Here is a 20,225-nt window from a genome sequence, read left to right on the forward strand (position 1 = left end):
GCCCTGCCATTTGCGGCTCTCCTGGATGTACTCCCAGAGCCTTTGCAAAAGGTTTCTGGGGAGGGCAGCCTTATTCCGTCCACCATGGTAGGACACTTTACCACTCCAGGCCAGTAGCACGTACTCGGGAATCATTGTAGAACAAAGCATTGCAGTGTATGTTTGCTGGATTCAAACAACATCTGTTCTTTTTCTCTCTGTGTTATCCTCAGGAGAGTGATATCATTCATGGTCACCTGGTTGAAATAGGGTGCTTTTCTTAAGGGGACATTCAAAGGTGCCCGTTCCTGCTGGGCTGTTTGCCTGTGGCTGAACAGAAATGTTCCCTGCTCTTAGCCACGGGGAGGGGTGAGGGGCTAGCCACATGGTGGGGGGAGGCAAAATGCGACCTTGTAACGAAAGCACATGTGCTGTGTATGTAATGTTAACAGCAAGGTTTTCTGTGAAAGAGTGTATCCATTGATCTATAAAATGTGTCTTTTTAAATACCACTGACCCTTTTTTTTTCTCCACCAGCTGCATGTGTTTCAAGGATCACAGGATCTTCTCCTTCCCAGAGGCTAGTGAAGATTAGAAGGCGAAAAAAAGGCACTTGTGATTAAATGTTCTCTGAGCTCATGCTGTCCTCCCACACTGACAGAACACAGACGAATGCGTGGAGGCAGACAATGTCAGAGTGCAGGAAAGCACAAAGTGACCGGGGGGAGAGGTGGCGGGCTGAAGAGAGGACTAAAGCTGAAAGGTGGCGGCAGCGTGATGAGAGGAGGCAGGATTCAATGCTGAGGCTGCTGAAGGATCAAACTAATGTGCTCCAGAGTATGGTTGAGCTGCAGGAAAGGCAGCAGAAGCATAGACCGGCGCTACAGCCCCTGTGTAACCAACCACCCTCCTCCCCAAGTTCCATAGCCTCCTCACCCAGATGCCCAAGAACGCGGGGGGGGGCCCTCCGGCCACCCAGCCACTCCACCCCAGAGGATTGCTCAAGCAACAAAAGGCTGGCATTCAATAAGTTTTAAAGTTTTAAACTTAGTAAAGTGCTGTGTGTCCTTGTCCTTCCCTCCTCCACCACCCCTCCCAGTGCTTCTCTCCTTCACCACCCCTCCCAGGCTACCTTGGCAGTTATCCCCCTGTTTGTGTGATGAATTAATAAAGAATGCATGAATGTGAAGCAACAATGACTTTATTGCCTCTGCAAGTGGTGATTGAAGGGAGGAGGGGAGGGTGCTTAGCTTACAGGGAAGTAGAGTGAACCAAGGGGCAGGGGGTTTCATCAAGGAGAAACAAACAGAACTTTCACACCGTAGCCTGGCCAGTCATGAAACTGGTCTTCAAAGCTTCTCTGATGTGCACCGCGCCCTCCTGTGCTCTTCTAACCGCCCTGGTGTCGGGCTGCGCGTAACCAGCGGCCAGGCGATTTGCCTCAACCTCCCACCCTGCCATAAACGTCTCCCCCTTACTCTCACAGATATTGCTCACAGCAAGCAGTAATAACAGTGGGAATATTGGTTTTGCTGAGGTCTAACCGAGTCAATAAACTGCGCCAGCGCGCTTTTAAACGTCCAAATGCACATTCTACCACCATTCTGCACTTGCTCAGCCTGTAGTTGAACAGCTCCTGACTACTGTCCAGGCTGCCTGTGTACGGCTTCATGAGCCATGGCGTTAAGGGGTAGACTGGGTCCCCAAGGATAACTATAGGCATTTCAACATCCCCAATGGTTATTTTCTGGTCTGGGAATAAAGTCCCTTCCTGCAGCTTTTGAAACAGACCAGAGTTCCTGAAGATGCGAGCGTCATGTACCTTTCCCTGCCATCCCACGCTGATGTTGGTGAAACGTCCCTTGTGATCCACCAGAGCTTGCAGCACTATTGAAAAGTACCCCTTGCGGTTTATGTACTCGCTGGCTTGGTGCTCCAGTGCCAAGATAGGGATATGGGTTCCGTCTATGGCCCCACCACAGTTAGGGAATCCCATTGCAGCAAAGCCATCCACTATGACCTGCACATTTCCCAGGGTCACTACCCTTGATATCAGCAGATCTTTGATTGCGTTGGCTACTTGCATCACAGCAACCCCCACAGTAGATTTGCCCACTCCAAATTGATTCCCGACTGACTGGTAGCTGTCTTGCGTTGCAAGCTTCCACAGGGCTATTGCCACTCGCTTCTCAACTGTGAGGGCTACTCTCATCTTGGTATTCATGCGCTTCAGGGCAGGGGAAAGCAAGTCACAAAGTTCCATGAAAGTGCCCTTATGCATGCGAAAGTTTCGCAGCCACTGGGAATCGTCCCAGACCTGCAACACTATGTGGTCCCACCAGTCTGTGCTTGTTTCGCGAGCCCAGAATCGGCATTCCACGGCATGAACCTGCCCCATTAGCACCATGATGCCTGCATTGCCAGGGCCCATGCTTTGAGAGAAGTCTGTGTCCATGTCCTCATCACTCTCGTCTCCGCGCTGATGTCGCCTACTCGCCCGGTTTTGCTTTGCCAGGTTCTGGTGCTGCATATACTGCTGGATAATGCATGTGGTGTTTAATGTGCTCCTAACTGCCAAAGTGATCTGAGCGGGCTCCATGCTTGCCGTGGTATGGCGTCTGCACAGGTAACTCAGGAAAAAAGGCGCAAAACGATTGTCTGCCGTTGCTTTCACAGAGGGAGGGAGGGAAGGATGGCCTGATGACATGTACCCAGAACCACCCGCGACAATGTTTTTTGCCCCATCAGACATTGGGATCTCAACCCAGAATTCCAATGGGCAGCGGAGACTGCGGGAACTGTGGGATAGCTACCCACAGTGCAACACTCTGGAAGTCGATGCTAGCCTCAGTACTGTGGAAGCACTCTGCCAAGTTAATGCACTTAATGCACTTAGAGCATTTTGTGTGGGGACACACACAATCGACTATTTAAAAATTATTTCTAAAAAACCGACTTCTATAAATTCGACCTAATTTCGTAGTGTAGACATACCCTAAACTTTTTTAAATAGAGTAGCATTTTTTCTAAAAGACCTGCTCTAGGAATTATTTTGGGGAAGTTCTATGGCCTGTATTATACAAGAGGTGAGACTAGATGATCACAATGGTCCCTTCTGGCATTAGATTCAGTTTCCTGGAATCCATGAACATTTTTTCTAATATCTAAACTATCTCTCCTGCTACAGATTAATTACTTCTTGTTCTACCTCCAGCAGACATGGAGAACAACTGATCCCTGTCCTCTTTATGCCAGACCTTATATGTGAAGACTGTATCAGGTGCTCCGCAATCTTCTTTTCTCAAGACTAAATACATCCAGTTTTTTTAACCTTTCCTCATAGGTCAGGTTTTCTAAACTTTTTATTTTTGTTGCTCTTCTCTGGACTCTCCAAATTGTCCACATCTTTCCTAAAATGTAATGCCCAGAACTGGACACAGTATTCCAGCTGAGACTTAACCAGTGCCAAGTAGAGTGGGACAATACCGCCTATGTCTTACATATGACACTCCTGTTAACACACCCCTGACATTACTTTTTCACAACTGCACAACATTATTGACTAGTATTCAATTTGTGATCCACTATAACCCTCAGATCCTTTTTGGTACTACCACATAGCCAGTTATTCCCCATTTTGTAGTTGTGCATTTGATTTTTCTTTCCTAACTGAAGGACTTTGTACTTGTCTCTATTGAAGTTCATCTTGTAGATTTCAGACCAATTCTCTAATTTGGCAAGCTTGTTGTGATGCTGACAGACCAGACCCATAGACCAATTCACTTGTGTGTGAACATCAAAGAAATGTTAAGTATAATAGTACGCATAGACTAATTCACTCATGTGTTAATAGAGATCAAAGGAAATGTTGACTGTATTGTTTTTGCCTATCTATATCCTGTTGTTTGTTATTGTATTACATACACATTATGTATCTCCTGTAATTAGATAAACCTAGATTAAGGTGTGTGTTAATGAAGAGTGTATTCAAGTGTTAGAACTTCATGAAAACTAATGGAATGGTACTTGATAAGTGAGAACAATACTATTCCTATTATAATGCAATGGCAGGGATTTATATGATGTTTATCCCTGTAACAAGAAATGCTCCCTGGCTCCTCGTCACATTGTTATCTGACAAAGATATAAATACTGATTCAAAGGAATCCTGCATCTCTGGACTGTTTAGATTCAAACCGGATGAAATAACTGAACTTGAAGACAGAGATCCTCAGAGTTATTCAGGGAAAAGACTTTTGGGAAACTGGCAGATTACGACATCTCTACTATCATTTTGGATTTATAGACTTTAACTCGCCTATTAATATATTTTACCTGCTTTAACCTTTCATTTATTTTTCTTAACTAAGAAACATGGGTGGTTCATGGATCGCTGGCTGGGGGAGGCTAGACCGCAACTCCGCCCCTTCCAGCCGAGGCCCTTTTGCCTCCCTGCCACAGCCCAGAGCCCCTCACTGCAACCACTGGCCCCTGCCCCAGGCTAGTACCCCCAGCCCCAGGGGGTTCCCATCCCCAGAGTGCCAGGCAGGCAGCATGACCTCCCCGACCATAAAGCACTGGCCGGGTGGAGATTCCAGGACCAGCCAGCGCTGCGGGCCACCCACTGAAAAGGGAACTGGGAAGAGTGGGCCAGAGTGGGAAGCAGGAGGGAGCCTGGGGGGTGGGGGAGTTTGTGCGGAGCCACAGCTGGCTGTTTGGGAAGGCAGAGCCTTCCCCAGTCTATGATACCCGCTGCCCATGCTAATAAACATTTAGTTAGTTCACTAGAAAATTGGCTGCCTGCATTGTCTTTTGTAAGATCCAGAGAACTAATTGATCTGGGGTAAGTGACTGATCCTTTGGATTGGAAGTAACCTAATGTGATGTGATTTTTGGTATAGTGACCATTAGCACAAAGTCCAGTTTGTGTGGTTGCCAATATGGGCTAGAGGCCCTAAGGGGACTCTCTGTGACTCCAGGAGTTCACATATATTACTGGTCCTGTTTTCTGACAGTCTGACATGAGATTGGCACTCTCAGTTGTGAGCCACTCCTGACAGCATGACGCTCATTTTGAATTTTAATCCTATTCTCCAAAGCGCTTGCAATGAGTCCCAGCTTGGCATCACCCACAAATTTTATAAGCATACTCTCCAGGCCATTATCTATGTCTTTAATTAAAATATTAAATAGTATCAGACCAATTACTGACCACTAGATACAACTTCCCAGTTTGATGGCAAGCCATTGATAACTACTTTTTGAGTATGGTTTTTCAACTAATCATGTGCCAACCTTATGGTAATTTCATCTAGCCTACATTTCCCTAGTTTGTTTATGAGAATGTCATGTGTGACTTGGTCACAGGAAATTAGGATGGTTTAGCATGGTTTGTTCTTGACAAACCCATGCTGGCTATTCCTTAATATTCTCCAGTGTTTAATAATCTGTTGCTGTATTTTCCAGATAGTAAAGTTAGGCTGACTGAGTTAGGAAGTTTATTATTCCTCTGTGCCTCTTTGCTCCCCCTTTTAAAGACAGGCACTACATTTTCCCTTCTCCAGTCCTCTGGGATGTCTCCTGTCCTCTATGAGTGCTTGTCCAAGAGGAGGCTAGCAGTGGGTCAGCCCAGAAGTGCCTCCTTTTTCAGCACAAATGTCAGCTGAGGCCTTCACCTTGCATCTAGGTTTGGAAGTGCCTCGGGACTGAGTCACTCTCTACCTCCCTCCTCTCTTACCCTGTGCTCACTCTACCGCCTGTGAGCTCTCCAGCCTGGCTGTGAATTCTCCACCTCTGCAGAGGTGACACTGACACAGGGTGGGGCCGGGCGCTCATGGACGGATGGGTTGCTGGCTCCCATTACTGGGGTGCAAACATACTGCAGGAAGCATGTAGCCAGCATGGAGCCCCTTTGCTAGGCACTTGCACACTCATCATGGTACGTGGGCAGGCAGAGGCTCCCATTGGCTAAGAACATGTGACTGGCTTGGGCACCCATGGGCCAAGCTGAGAACGATGGGTTGGCAACCGGGCAGGGCTTCTATTGGTGGAACCCTGCGCGACGCTGACGAGCCGGGCTTCCCTGGGTGAGCATGTGCAAGGTAAGGGGTGGGTGGGCCAGAGGGGCTCCCACTGGACAGCAAGTGCCCATGCTCGAGGGACCTGAGGCTCTACGGCCGGAACAGATCGGAACTGATTGGCGCTCTCGGTCTATTGGCTCGCAGCGGGTGGGGTGAGCCCGAGCTGTGATTGGCCAGTCAGTGTACGTGCCCAGGATGGGCGGGTCTGAACCTAGCGCCTGCTCCCATTGGCTAGGCCGTGCGCGTGTCCGAGGCGCGCCCTGTGACGGAACGAGTAGGGCGCGCTCACGGCTGGCGCATGCTCTGTGGCGGGGCTGGGGGTGATGGTGGTGCTGGGCTGATGGCGGCGGAGGCGGCGCTGCGCTGAGGGAGCCTAGCCTGTCCCGTCCCGCCGGCCCGTCCGCCGCTCTGCCATGGGCAATGAGGCCAGCCTGGAGGGTGGGGGAGCTGACGGGAGGCTCCCGCCCGGCCCCGTCGCCGGACACCCGTCGCCGCTCGGAGCTGCCAAGCCGCCTTCAGCACCAGGCGCCGCCGGACAGCTCCCGGGGAGGGCAGCGGCCCCCGCGTCCGCCGACAGGTGAGCGAGCCCGGCTCGGGGCGAGACGGCGGGGGGCGGCCTGCAGGGAAGGGAGATCTCGGGCCGAGCGGGGGGGGAGCTTGCGGGGAGGGGGGGGGTCTCGGGCCGGGGGGGGGGAGCTTGCGGGGAGGGGGGGATCTCGGGCCGAGGGGGGGAGCTTGCGGTCTCGGGCCGAGGGGGGAAAGCTTGCGGGGAGGGGGGGTCTCGGGCCGGGGGGGGGGGGGAGCTTGCGGGGAGGGGGGGGTCTCGGGCCGGGGGGGGGGGAGCTTGCGGGGAGGGGGGGGTCTCGGGCCGAGGGGGGGGGGAGCTTGCGGGGAGGGGGGGGTCTCGGGCCGAGGGGGGGGGGAGCTTGCGGGGAGGGGGGGGTCTCGGGCCGAGGGGGGGGGGAGCTTGCGGGGAGGGGGGGGTCTCGGGCCGAGGGGGGGGGGAGCTTGCGGGGAGGGGGGGGTCTCGGGCCGAGGGGGGGGGGAGCTTGCGGGGAGGGGGGGGTCTCGGGCCGAGGGGGGGGGAGCTTGCGGGGAGGGGGGGGTCTCGGGCCGAGGGGGGGGGAGCTTGCGGGGAGGGGGGGGTCTCGGGCCGAGGGGGGGGGAGCTTGCGGGGAGGGGGGGGTCTCGGGCCGAGGGGGGGGGAGCTTGCGGGGAGGGGGGGGTCTCGGGCCGAGGGGGGGGGAGCTTGCGGGGAGGGGGGGGTCTCGGGCCGAGGGGGGGGGGAGCTTGCGGGGAGGGGGGGGTCTCGGGCCGAGGGGGGGGGAGCTTGCGGGGAGGGGGGGTCCTCGGGCCGAGGGGGGGGAGCTTGCGGGGAGGGGGGGTCCTCGGGCCGAGGGGGGGGGAGCTTGCGGGGAGGGGGGGTCCTCGGGCCGAGGGGGGGGGAGCTTGCGGGGAGGGGGGGGTCTCGGGCCGAGGGGGGGGGAGCTTGCGGGGAGGGGGGGGTCTCGGGCCGAGGGGGGGGAGCTTGAGGGGAGGGGGGGTCTCGGGCCGAGCGGGGGGGAGCTTGAGGGGAGGGGGGGTCTCGGGCCGAGCGGGGGGGAGCTTGAGGGGAGGGGGGGTCTCGGGCCGAGCGGGGGGGAGCTTGAGGGGAGGGGGGGTGTCGGGCCGAGGGGGGGGGGTCTCGGGCAGAGGAGGGGGGAGCTTGTGGGGAGGGGGGTTTTGGGGAGAGGGGGGTCTCGGGCAGGGAGGAGGGGGGGCTTTGGGGAGAGGGGGGTCTCGGGCAGGGAGGAGGGGGGGCTTTGCGGGGAGGGGGGTCTTGGGCAGGGGGGGTCTTGGGCAGAGGAGGGGTGAGCGGGGGGGTCTCAGGGAGAGGAGAGGGGGGTCTCGGGCAGAGGAGAGGGGGGCTTTGGGGAGAGGTGGGTCTCGGGCAGAGGAGAGGGGGAGCTTGCGGGGAGGGGGTCTTGGGAAGAGGAGGGGTGAGCGGGGGGTCTCGAGGAGAGGGGGATCTCGGGCAGAGGAGGGGGGAGCTTGCGGGGAGAGGGGGTTCTTGGGCAGAGGAGGGGTGAGCGGGGGGGGTCTCAGGGAGAGGAGGGGGGGTCTCGGGCAGAGGAGAGGGGGGCTTTGGGGAGAGGAGAGGGGGTCTCGGGCAGAGGAAGGGGGAGCTTGCGGGGAGAGGGAGGGTCCCGGGCGGAGGAGGGGGGGAGCTGGTGGGTATGGGGGGTCTTGGGGGGAGAGGCCGGCCCTTTTAAATTGCCAGCCCTGGGGCAACTGCTTCTTTTGCCCTCACCCCCTGTCGGCGGCCCGGGGTATGGGCAAAAGGGGCAACGACGTTAAAGCGCCGCGGTGGCAGTGCTTTAAAGTAAGCTGTATGGGTCGGTACTGGCAGCCACTTTTTACTGGTACGCTGGCCTGTATCACCTTATTTTCACCACTAGATGGGTGGCCTGTCTGTGGGGAAGGGTGGGCCTAGGGAAGGGGGGCAAGTGGTGCTCTGTGTTCAAGGTGCGAGGGTGGGTCGCAGGCCCTGGGGAAGGCTAGGAGAGAGGGCAAAGGAGCTAATTGTGGTTGGGGAGCTAGGAAAAGGTAGGAGGACAAACCTACCTTCTGTGGAGGACTAGGGAAGAGTGCCAGGGTGCAGCCTGGTGTCAGGGAGAGAGAATGGGGGTGGAATTGAGGAATGGGGTGAGCCGGAAAGAATATATATCCCTGTTTGCATCCCCTGTGTTTGTGCCTGGGTCTCCAGCCTTTTATTGTTCAATTTATTGCAATGCCAATTTGTAGAACACCAGTGACAATGATTACATCGTACATGTACCCCAAAGATGGCTCCCCTAACTGTAGCTGATTTGTGACATAAAAGAGAAAGGTGGTTATGTAACTTAAAGTACATATATGTAGAGAAATAATTGATGTAAAAGCTTATTGTGATATATACAATGCCATCTTGTCTACTAAAAATCACAAAATAGGAGTAAAATGTTTTGAGAGCATATGTTGAAGAGACAAATAGGATTGAATGTATTCCTTAAAAAAACCTATAAGATAATTGGATATAATATGTGGGAAAAATGTGTATGAGAAACAGAAAGTTACTTGATGAAAATGCAGCAGACTCAGTTTGGTTGTGCAGTTTGCCTACAACGTGTGGCAAAGTAACTGTGATGATTTAAAATGTCTTGTCCTCATCTATGAATATAAAAGGACTTGCAGTCTGGCCAATTGTTGTGGTGTTTGGAATTCAGAAAATATAAAAGGATGTTGTGATAAGAAATCCAAATAGAAAGCCTTTCACATTTAAGCTTGTACTGAGATTTGAACTTAAAATAGGACTAAAATCACTGTTCTCATACTTTTATGATTGAATCAGTCTCCAAATTTGGCTCAATAGCTCTTCAGAGGACAGTTAAATTTTCTATATAGTTTTCTTATTAAAATTGTTACTGACTGTTGAAGAGCAAACCTTTTAAAATGCTCCTTTTGAAATTTTGCCGTATTTTCCTCATGTCTTTGAGTTCCTCTAGCTAAGCAATCATAGACCCTTAATTCTTGTCTTCCCCCCGCCTTTTCTTCTCTCTCTCTCTGAGTGATAACATAGATATAGTCTGTTTTTGAAATTTTAAAATTAAACACACATGCAGCTATCCTCCTTATTCAGGTCACCCTCATAGATTTACACCAAGATTAGCTAATGGAACTGCTCAGGTCTCCCAGCTATTTCTATTCTCTGATTCTGCCAGTCTGTCTCCCTTATGCATCAACTGGGTGAGCCAGGGGGCCGGTTGAGTGTCAGAAGGTATGGAGGGGTGGTCTCTGGGGGACCATGGAAGAGGTGAGTGGGAAGTTTGTAGTGTGCGTGGTGGCAGAATGAATCAGACTTTGAGGGCAGTGAGTAGGGCTTTGGAATGACTGTGGGCTAACAGGAGTGTCTGGGTGGCCTGGAGAGGGAGTGCCTAGTTTCTTTTCACTGACTCTCTGTCTCTTGAAGGATTCCCCATAGAATCTAAAATCTAGAAATCTAAAAATTTCCTAAGGATGCCTACATTTCAAGGTAATGTCACCTCAGGAAGCCAAGTGCCTTAGCGCTTTGAATGGCAATGCTGCTATGATGGCTCTGGAGCAGCGTTGCAAAGCTCTTCAGCTACTGCTGGCTCAGTGCAGAAGCACCAGTCTCCTTCCAGCTAAAAGTCACTAACACAGTCCTCTTCCTCCACTCTATGGCTTCCCCACAAAAGCTGATAAACCCACCCTCACTTTCCAGCCTGTTGGAAATTCCAATATTTTGGAATCTGATGAACCTGATTCTGGATGAAAAGGCAAAATATAAAAACTTTTTCTGAACAAAAAAGTTCAGAAAAATGTAGATTTCCCCCCCCCCAGTGGAAAATTCTGCCAAAATCTCTCTTTTCTAATGGAAAATTTAAATTTTGACAAAACTGTTTTCTTATGGTAATGTTTTGTTTAATTTTTTTTGTCCAGACCTATTTGCCACATGTCCCTGACTACATGTCTGCTCTGTTTATGTGACTGCCCCTGAAAGGGCTGCCCACCCTTGGAATAGGCAGCGATGTGGGATGCAGGGGCCTGGGAATTGAGGGCAGGTTGGGGGCCTGGGAGGTAGGTGGGGGAGGGAAGCTGTTGTATCAGAGGAGACTCACTGTATCTTCCAGCTATCAGGGCTAGTATAGCCCTGATCACCTCTCTGCCTCCCCACGTCCCCAGGCACCCCCCTCACCCAGTTCTTGGTTCTCCCTACATACCATGCAGAACTGAAATGCTAGGCACTGCAGCCATGTAAATGGGAGATGGGAAGGAACATAGATGTCAGGGGTGGGGAGAGCATGAAGACAAAGAGGGGCTTCTACTTCATCCCACTCTGCAATGAGGGGGGAGATGCACTTTGAGGAAGTCCCTGGGATTTGTCAGTGTGGCTCTTCTCAGGGCTCGTCTTCACTGCACCATTAGCAGAAGCAATAACTTTCCCCTAATCTGACTCCCATACACACACACACACATCTCCGTTTCAAGTTAAGTTGTGCTTTAAGCTTGAGCTAGCTGGTTTGGGGGGAGTGGGGGGCTGAAGCTAAAGTGCTGCTGATGCTCAAGTTAGAATAATGCAGTAGAGCTGAAGAAGCTATAACTCATCAGCTGTTAATCCAGTCACTTCAATGTAGCTCAGGTGTTTTGTTCAAAGTTATGTACATTTCAGAGTTATGAATAACCTCCATTCCCCAGATGTTAGTAAGGTTCTGCTGAGGTTCTACTGTATTCATACTGATAGATTCCAGGGCTGGAAAGGAGCATTGTGATCCTCTAGTTTGACTTCCTGTATAACACAGGCCATACAGCTTCCTCAGAATAATTCCTCAAGCATCCAGTCTTGATTTAAAATGTGTCAGTGGTGGAGAATCCACCATCACCCTGGGTAAATTGTTCAAATAGTTAATTACTCTCACTGTTAAAAATTCATGCCTTATTTCCATTGGAAACATCAATTTTTAAAAACCTGGTGGAAGGGAAATTGAGAAATCCAAAAAGGCAAAACAAGCAAAACGGAACATGCAATCTTTAAACATTTTCTCTAAATCAGTTCTCTAAACCAGGTTCTTAACCTCGGGTGCACGCACCCCTCGGGGGTGCGAGATACCCTTTCTGGGGGGTGCGAGACATGCCAGATTTTTTTAGCAGGCAAATAATTGAAAACACAAATTAAGCACAGGCATGTAACAATTACTTTGTTTCCGCAAACCTATGTATTTATTAACTTTATACATTTTTTTAACGATTACTGTAATAGACAAAAATTATTTTCAAGTTTTTAAGCTAATTGTAGTGAAATTATCTCTCTACAAAATACAGCGTACATGTTGTGGGGTATTTCTTGATGCATGCGCAGATGATGATGTGGCAGTGCCTTGGCTTTGTTTGAATACATATATACACCTCTACCCCGATATTATGCAGTCCTCAGGAGACAAAAAATCTCACTGCATTATAGGTGAGACAGCGTTATATCGAACTTGCTTTGGCCCACCCTGTTCCTTGTTCCTGGACCGCCCCCCCCAGAGACCCCCATCCCTAATCATCCCCAAGACCGCACCTGATACCCAACCCCCCTGCTCCCTGTCTCCTGACATCTATCTACACACCCTGCCCCCTGACAGGCCCTCACCGGCAGCGGCGGGAATTGGAGCAACGGACACCCACCCATACTCAGCTGTGGCGGGAAGCAGAGCTCCGCGGCTGGGTGCTGGCGGAGTGGAGCAGGCTGGGGCTGGACTGTTCCGCTTCCTGCCACTGGTGAGTGTGGGGAGGTTGGGGAAAGGACGCCTTCCGCATTCACCGGTGGTGGGAAGCGGAGCGATATGGCCCCAGTCCGCTCTGCTTTCCTTGCCCCGGCCCCAGCTGTGTCGCTGGAGGCGGGGTTGGGGAAAGGTCCTGCACTCACCTGTGGCAGGAAGCAGAGCGCTGCGGCTGGGAGCTGCCGGAGTGGAGTGGGCTGGGGCCGGGCTGCTCCACTTCTGCCGCTGTGTCAGAGCTTTACCACGTTGTATGCAAACCCGCCTTATATCGGGTCACGTTATATCGCGGTAGAGGTGTAATTCTATCTCTTTCGTTCTATAGTTATGGTATATCTAGGTTAAAGAACTGACGTTCTTCAACGATTTTTGATAAGGGGTGCAAGAACATATTTTGAGAACCAAAGGGTGTAGTAAAGGTTAAGAACCACTGCTCTAAATTAAATCATCTGAAGCCATAGATGAGTCATTTTAAACAGTAGGATGCACTGTTCTGAAGTGTAATTTTTGCTACTTGCTTTATAGCATATAAGCTACTAGGTTGGATTGGGATATTAATTTTGATATTTAGATTGTTCGAAATTATGCATTGTGTTGTCAACTAATTTGTGCTGGACTTCAGAAGGCAGCAAGGGGGTGCTAAAGAAAAATAGCATTCTAAAAGTAATATTTGAACAATGTTTTATAACATTAGCACTAACAATAATATATTTTTAGGCTTTTTGGTGACGTTCAGTTTTATATTAAAGGTTCCAGCTAGACCCAAGCTGTCAAATGTTTAAGCCACTGTGTAATCACTAGGAGCTTGCTGCAAATTCAAGCTGTCTGAATAGTTCAGTGAGGCTGAGGACTACTTATGGGAATCAAGGTGTAGAGGATTGAGCTCTAACTCACATGAGTAGTTTTTGAATGAGTAGTCCCATTTAGTTCAATAGAAGTACTCATAAGACAATAAGGGTTTGTAAGTGTCATGTTAATTGCTTTAGAAATGTAAATAAAATGTTACTGTTTTTTTTCTCATAAAATTGGGGAGAAAGTAACAAAGTTATAAATGTTTAGGAAACAAAAGCATAATAGTAAAGTGTGAAGGTTGAAGCTAAATATAATCTGAAATGTTTTTAAATAATATAGAGAGCACATGTGGAAGGATGAAACTTGGGGCTAAATTCTGAACTTATTTACACTGGTGTAAATCTGACCTAAATCCATTTATATTAGTTACAGCTCTGTAAATCAGATGAGATCAATATTAAGTGCAAATTATAAGAGGGAGAGTATGGTACAAGTGAGACTGAAGGAAGCTGAGGAAAGCACAGTTTACATCAATGCTTATGATCTCTTAGCTAACTCACAATTTTCAGGATTGGGACTCTTCTTGCTATGTGCTTGTATAGTGCCTGCCATAGTGAGGCCATGAACTGTGTTTGGGGCACCTAGGTTCTGCGTTTTCATGTTGCAGTATTGCATGTGGAGCACAGAACCTTCACTACTGCCTTCCATCTTTGCCAGTCTCCTCCTGCAGTCTTAGTTTCTTCCTATGTCATTTTGATAACTTTTTGTGGCTTCTGTTGTGCATTGCCATGTTATCCTTGATCTACATTAGTCTCCCCTTGCCTATGAGTACCAGTCTAGTGTCTGTACTGCTGCAACATGAAAGAAAGCATAGAATCAAATCAAGTAAAATCTTAAATGAACCAAACTGTACTGTAGAATTTCTATGGATAGTAATTCCATTCTTGAATAATAAGAATATAGCAGTAGGGACATACTACCGACCACTTGACCAGGATGGTGATACTGACTGTGAAATGCACAGGGAGATTAGAGAGGCTATAAAAATAAAAACCTCATTAATGATGGGGGATTTCAACAATCCCCATATTGACTGGTTACATGTCACCTCAGGACGGGATGCAGAGATAGTTTCTTGATGACACCTTAAATGGCTGCTTCTTGGAGCAGTTAGTCCTGAAACTCAAAAGATTAAAGGCGATTCTTGATTTAGTCCTATATGAAGCACAGGATCTGGTTCAGGAGGTGAATGTAGCTGAACTGCTTGGTAATAGTGACCATAATATAATTACATTTAACATCCCTGTGGCCGGGAAAACACCACGGCAGCCCATCATCCAGATCACTGATAAAGATGTTGAACAAAACTGACCCCAGGACCGACCCCTGGGGCACTCAGCTTGATACCAGCTGCCAACTAGATATTGAGCCGTTTATCATATTCATTAAGCCCGACAATCTAGCCAACTTTCTACCCACCTTATAGTCCATTCATCCAGTCCATACTTTTTTAACTTGCTGGCAAGAATACTGTGGGAGACCATATTGAAAGCTTTACTAAAGTCAAGATATATCACATCATCCGCTTTCCCCATATCCACAGAGCCAGTTATCCCATCATAGAAGGCAATCAGGTTGGTCAGGCATGACTTGCCCTTGGTGAATCTGCATTGACTGTTCTTGATCACCTTCCTCTCCTGCAAGTGCTTCAAAATGGATTCCTTGAGGACCTGCTCCATGATTTGTAGTTCATGTAGTTCCTCAGGTTCTCTTTCTTCCCATATTTTAAAATATGGGCACTATATTTGCCTTTTTCCAGTTGTCGGGGTCCTCCCCCAATCGCCACAAATTTTCAAAGATAATGGCCAATGGCTCTGCAATCACATCAGCCAACTCCCTCAGTACCCTTGGACGCATTAGATCTGGACCCATGGATGTGTGCATGTCCATCTTTTCTAAATAGTCCTTAACCTGTTCTTTCACCACTGAGGGCTGCTCACTTACTCCCCATGCTGTGTTGCCCAGTGCAGCAGTCTGGGAGCTGCCCTTGTCTGTGAAGACCGAGGCAAAAAAAGCATTGAGTACTTCAGCTTTTTCCACATTTGGCACTATGTTGCCTCCTGCATTCAGTAATGGTCCCACACTTTCTCTGACCTTCTTCTTGTTGCTAACATACCTGTAGAAACCGTTCTTGTTACCCTTCACATCCCTTGCTAGCTGCAACTCCAGTCATGCCTTGGCCTTCCTGGTTACACCTCTGCATGCTCTAGCAATATTTTTATACTCCTCCGTAGTAATCTGTCCAAATTTCCACTTCTTGTAAGCTTCCTTTTTGAGTTTAAGCTCACCGAAGATTTCACTGTTAAGCCAAGCTGGTTGCCTGCCATATTTGCTATTCTTTCTGCACTTCGGAATGCGGGCACAGGAACAAACCAATGAGGCTTCTTTAAAATACAGCCAGCTCTCCTGGACTTCTTGCCCCCTCATATTAGCCTTCCAGGGGATCCTGCCCATGAGTTCCCTAAGGGAGCCTGTCTGCTTTTCTGAAGTCCAGGGTCCATATTTTGCACTCTCCTTTCTTCCTTTTGTCAGGATCCTGAACTCAACCATCCATTGGTCACTGCTGCCTAGGTTGCCACCCACTTCTACTTCCCCTACCAATTAATTCTTCCCTGTTTGTAAGCAGCAGGTCAAGGAGTACGGCCCCTAGTCAGTTTCTCCAGCACTTGTACCAGGAAGTTGTCCCCAACACTCTCCAAAAACTTCCTGGATTGTCTGTGCACTGCTGTATTGCTCTCCCAGCACATGTCAGGGTAATTGAAATCCCCCATTAGAACCAGTGCCTGTGATCTGGAGACTTCAGTTAGTTGTTCGAAGAAAGCCTCGTCTACCTCATCCTTCTGATCTGGTGGTCTATAGCACATGCCCACCATGACATCACCCTTGTTGCTCTCGCCTCTAAACTTAACGCATAGACTCTCAACAGGCTTTTTCTCCAGTTTCAAACTGGAGCTCTGAGCAATCATACTGTTCTCCTACGTACAATGAAACTCCTCCACCTTTCCTCCCGTACCTGTCCTTCCTAAACCGTTTATACGCATCCATGACAGTGCTCCAGTCATGTGAATTGCCCGACCAAGTTTCTGTTGTTCCAATCACTTCATAGATCCTTGATTGTGCCAGGACTTCTAATTCTTCCTGCTTGTTTCCCAGGCTTCTTGCGTTCGTGTACATGCACCTAAGAAAACTAGCTGATTGCCCTACTTTCTCAGGATGAATCAGGAGGCTTCCCATCTTGAATGGGACTGAGGGGGGGGGGGTTAATGGTAGAGGTGCAGTTTCCCATCCTTACTCTTTGGGTGCATCCCTCCAAAAAGTACTCAAGGCTTTATAGCTCATTCCCCTGGAATCCTGCCACCACTCTCAGGTGAGATAGCAGTATTTTATGGCTGACAGTGTTGAATCCTACACAGGAGGAGGATGAGAATGGATGTGTGCCCTCCATTCAACAACACCAGGAGATCACTCATTCCTCTCTTCCTCTGGCCAGTGGTGTCAGAAGACCAAGGAGATCTGTATGGGTGGTTGGGGGCTAGTGTGTCAATCATAGAATCATAGAATCTCAGGGTTAGAAGGGACCTCAGGAGGTCATCTAGTCCAACCCCCTGCCCAAAGCAGGACCAATCCCCAACTAAATCACCCCAACCAGGGCTTTGTCAAGCCTGACCTTAAAAATTCCTAAGGAAGGAGATTCCACCACCTCCCTAGGTAACGCATTCCAGTGTTTCACCACCCTCCTAGTGAAAACGTTTTTCCTAATATCCAACCTAAACCTCCCCCACTGCAACTTGAGACCATTACTCCTTGTTCTGTCATCAGCTACCACTTAGAACAGTCTAGATCCATCCTCTTTGGAACCCCCTTTCAGGTAGTTGAAAGCAGCTATCAAATCCCCCCTCATTCTTCTCTTCTGCAGACTAAACAATCCCAGTTCCCTCAGCCTCTCCTCATAAGTCATGTGTTCCAGTCCCCTAATCATTTTTGTTGCCCTCCGCTGGACTCTTTCCAATTTTTCGACATCCTTCTTGTAGTGTGGGGCCTAAAACTGGACACAGTACTCCAGATGAGGCCTCACCAATGTCGAATAGAGGGGGACGATCATGTCCCTTGATCTGCTGGTAATGTCCCTACATATACATCCCAAAATGCCATTGTCCTTCTTGACAACAAGGGCACACTGTTGACTGATGTCCAGCTTCTCGTCCACTGTAACCCCTAGGTCCTTTTCTGCAGAACTGCTGCAGAGCCATTCGGTCCCTAGTCTGTAGCGGTGCATGGGATTCTTCTGTCCTAAGTGCAGGACTCTGCACTTGTCTTTGTTGAACCTCATCAGATTTCTTTTGGCCCAATCCTCTAATTTGTGTAGGTCCCTCGGTATCCAATCCCTACCCTCCAGTGTATCTACCTCTCCTCCCAGTTTAGTGTCATCTGCAAACTTGCTGAGGGTGCAAATCCACACCATCCTCCAGATCATTAAGGAAGATATTGATCAAAACCGGCCCGAGGACCGACCCTTGGGGCACTCCACTTGATACCGGCAGCCAATTACACATGGAGCCATTGATGACTACCCGTTGAGCCCGACAATCTAGCCAACTTTCTATCCACCTTATAGTCCATTCATCCAGCCCATACTTCTTTAACTTGCTGGCAAGAATACTGTGGGAGACCGTGTCAAAAGCTTTGCTAAAGTCAAGCAACACGTCCACCACTTTCCCCTCATCCACAGAGCCAGTTATCTCGTCATAGAAGGCAATTAGATTAGTCAGGCATGACTTGCCCTTCGTGAATCCATGCTGACTGTTCCTGATCACCTTCCTCTCCTCTAAGTGCTTCAGAATTGATTCCTTGAGGACCTGTTCCATGATTTTTCCAGAGACTGAGGTGAGGCTGACTGGCCTGAAGTTCCCAGGATCCTCCTCCTTCCCCTTTTTTTAAAGGGGGGCTAGAGTATGATGATAGTGATAGGCTGAGGATCTAGTGTCTTTTTCTGTAATTAGAGTGCTGCTGTCCTTCAGCATGTTTTGGAATTTGATGGGGCCCATGAGCCTTTGTGGATGATCCAGTACCATGGGGTGTTCCAGTTGTGTGGGAGTGGGGAGAGTGCTGACCATTACCTTAATAAGGTGATGGTCTGGGTTGGGATTTGGTTCTAAGACAGTGGCTGGGTTGCTAATATCCTCTAGGTTGACGTTAATCCAAAGACCAGGTCCAGTGTATGATTAGCTATGTGAGTTCAACCAGAGATGACCTATGAGAATCCTAAGGATGCAAGCAAGGAAATAGTTGTTGAAGTTTCACAAGATGATGAGTCAGATATTATTTCACCACTACTGCTGGCAAGGCCTTAGTCATCTGCTTTACAAGCCCTTTAGTCCTTGGAGGTCAGTAAATGAGCAAGAAAGAGACGATAGGTTTAGCTCTGTTTTCTGTTGTTAGATGAATGAATTAGAACGACTTTACATAAGAATGGCCATGCTGGGTCAGATCAATGGTCCATCTAGCCCCGGGCTGCCCGTGCTCCCCCAGCCCCGGAGTGTCAGGTGGCCGGGCAGCGCAGCTGCTGAGCTCCCAGCCCCGGGCGGCACAGTCCCAGCCCCGGGGGCCAGATGGGTGGTGTGGCCCCAGCCAGCCTGGGCCATGGAAGAGCAGCAACTGCAGGAGGGAGTCTGGGGGTGGAGTGTGGGTGGGGCCATGCCAGGCTGTTTGGGGAGGCTCAGCCTACCCCAGCCTATGATACCCACCGCCAATGTGTTCTCGGTTTAGTAACACTAACTGGTCCCATTAAACGTACAAGTCTTGGTTTTGTGATTAAAAAGTCAGCAAAGCATATTTCAAAAGGAAGTATACAGGGGGTACTAAGTAAGTTCCCTCTGATTCTAGAGGTATTACTGCAACCGCTGATGTTTCTCATTTCAAGTGGAGGGAGTGTTTCTGAAAACTTTACTCTTCCTAAAACTGGAAGGAACTTTTTAAGGACTACATGTAGTCTGGCAAGTAGAATATGGAAGAATGCCATTGTGGCTGCTTCCTTACCAAAATATATATGCAACAAAGAGAAGAGCAAAGCAATCTGGGATTGCATAAAGATTTTCAGAGTGACAAGAAATCATGTGAATATTTATTTTGTATTTATTTGATTGGGGGAAAGGCCTCTTGCAGTTGTCAGAATGAGTGTTAAGTTTTAATAATGTAACCTCTTTATTTCATCTGGTACAATCTGTAGCCTGCTTCTTTATTCAGAATTTTAAATTTAATGAGGAAAAAGAGATACTGTAGTATTTAATTTCCATGAAAGGAGAAGATTGCAAGAGGGAATTATTTACAACAGTGAACATGCTGTGGCTGTTATTACTCTGATTTCGGGAAAAGGAGCAGATTGCTGTTGGAGATATAAGAAAACACTTAACTAATTCTTTTTGTTAGTCTTCTAAAGAGAATACTCCAGTTTCAGGTGTGTGAAGTCCTGAATTTTGAAATGGGAATACTTGAGATTTAAAGAACACTAATAAACTCTTAAGGAGACAGTAGTTTCAAAAGAGGAGTAAGGGAAAGAAAAGATTTCATCTGATAATATGAAGCACTACATTTGAGGGGAAAAAAGTTCTAAAAGTCAATGTAAAGAAAAATTCAGTTTTACTATATTATTCCTCTGATGGAATGTGAAATTACGTCTACTGTAGGTTATCCACTTCTACCTGGATAAACTTTATATTTGATTTTAGAGTTAAACTGAAACAATAGTAGGTTCTCACATTTAGATTTTTTGCTGCCTTTTTCTTATTAGGCCTCTACAGTAAGTTCTTCAAGGTATGTGCTAATCTTCTTGGTTAAGACTGTTTTTTTATGTATATATGTTTTGAACTTTAATGTAATTGGCAAACAAATCTTGGTGGTTTTAAGCCTTTTCAGTCTTTGATGCTGATTGGATCAGAACGTTGCATTTAAAGAGACACTCCTCAACATAAAAGTGAAATTTTGTACAGAAATGATGTACAGCAGCCTGGCCAGCTCC

The 20,225-nt window shown here is 48.7% G+C and overlaps 1 protein-coding gene across 1 annotated transcript in view; it reads left to right on the forward strand.

Moving 5' to 3' along the window:
- The first annotated feature begins 6,465 nt into the window (after positions 1-6,465).
- The window catches only part of BSN (bassoon presynaptic cytomatrix protein), a 414,235-nt gene continuing 400,475 nt past the window's right edge, over positions 6,466-20,225 (forward strand). Inside the window, exon 1 of the mRNA XM_077821635.1 lies at positions 6,466-6,636. Coding sequence (XP_077677761.1) covers positions 6,473-6,636 — 164 coding nt within the window. The 5' untranslated portion in view covers positions 6,466-6,472. The remainder of the gene's footprint in view (positions 6,637-20,225) is intronic.

Source organism: Eretmochelys imbricata, chromosome 7 (genome assembly GCF_965152235.1).
Source record: "Eretmochelys imbricata isolate rEreImb1 chromosome 7, rEreImb1.hap1, whole genome shotgun sequence".
Lineage (NCBI taxonomy): Eukaryota > Metazoa > Chordata > Testudines > Cheloniidae > Eretmochelys > Eretmochelys imbricata.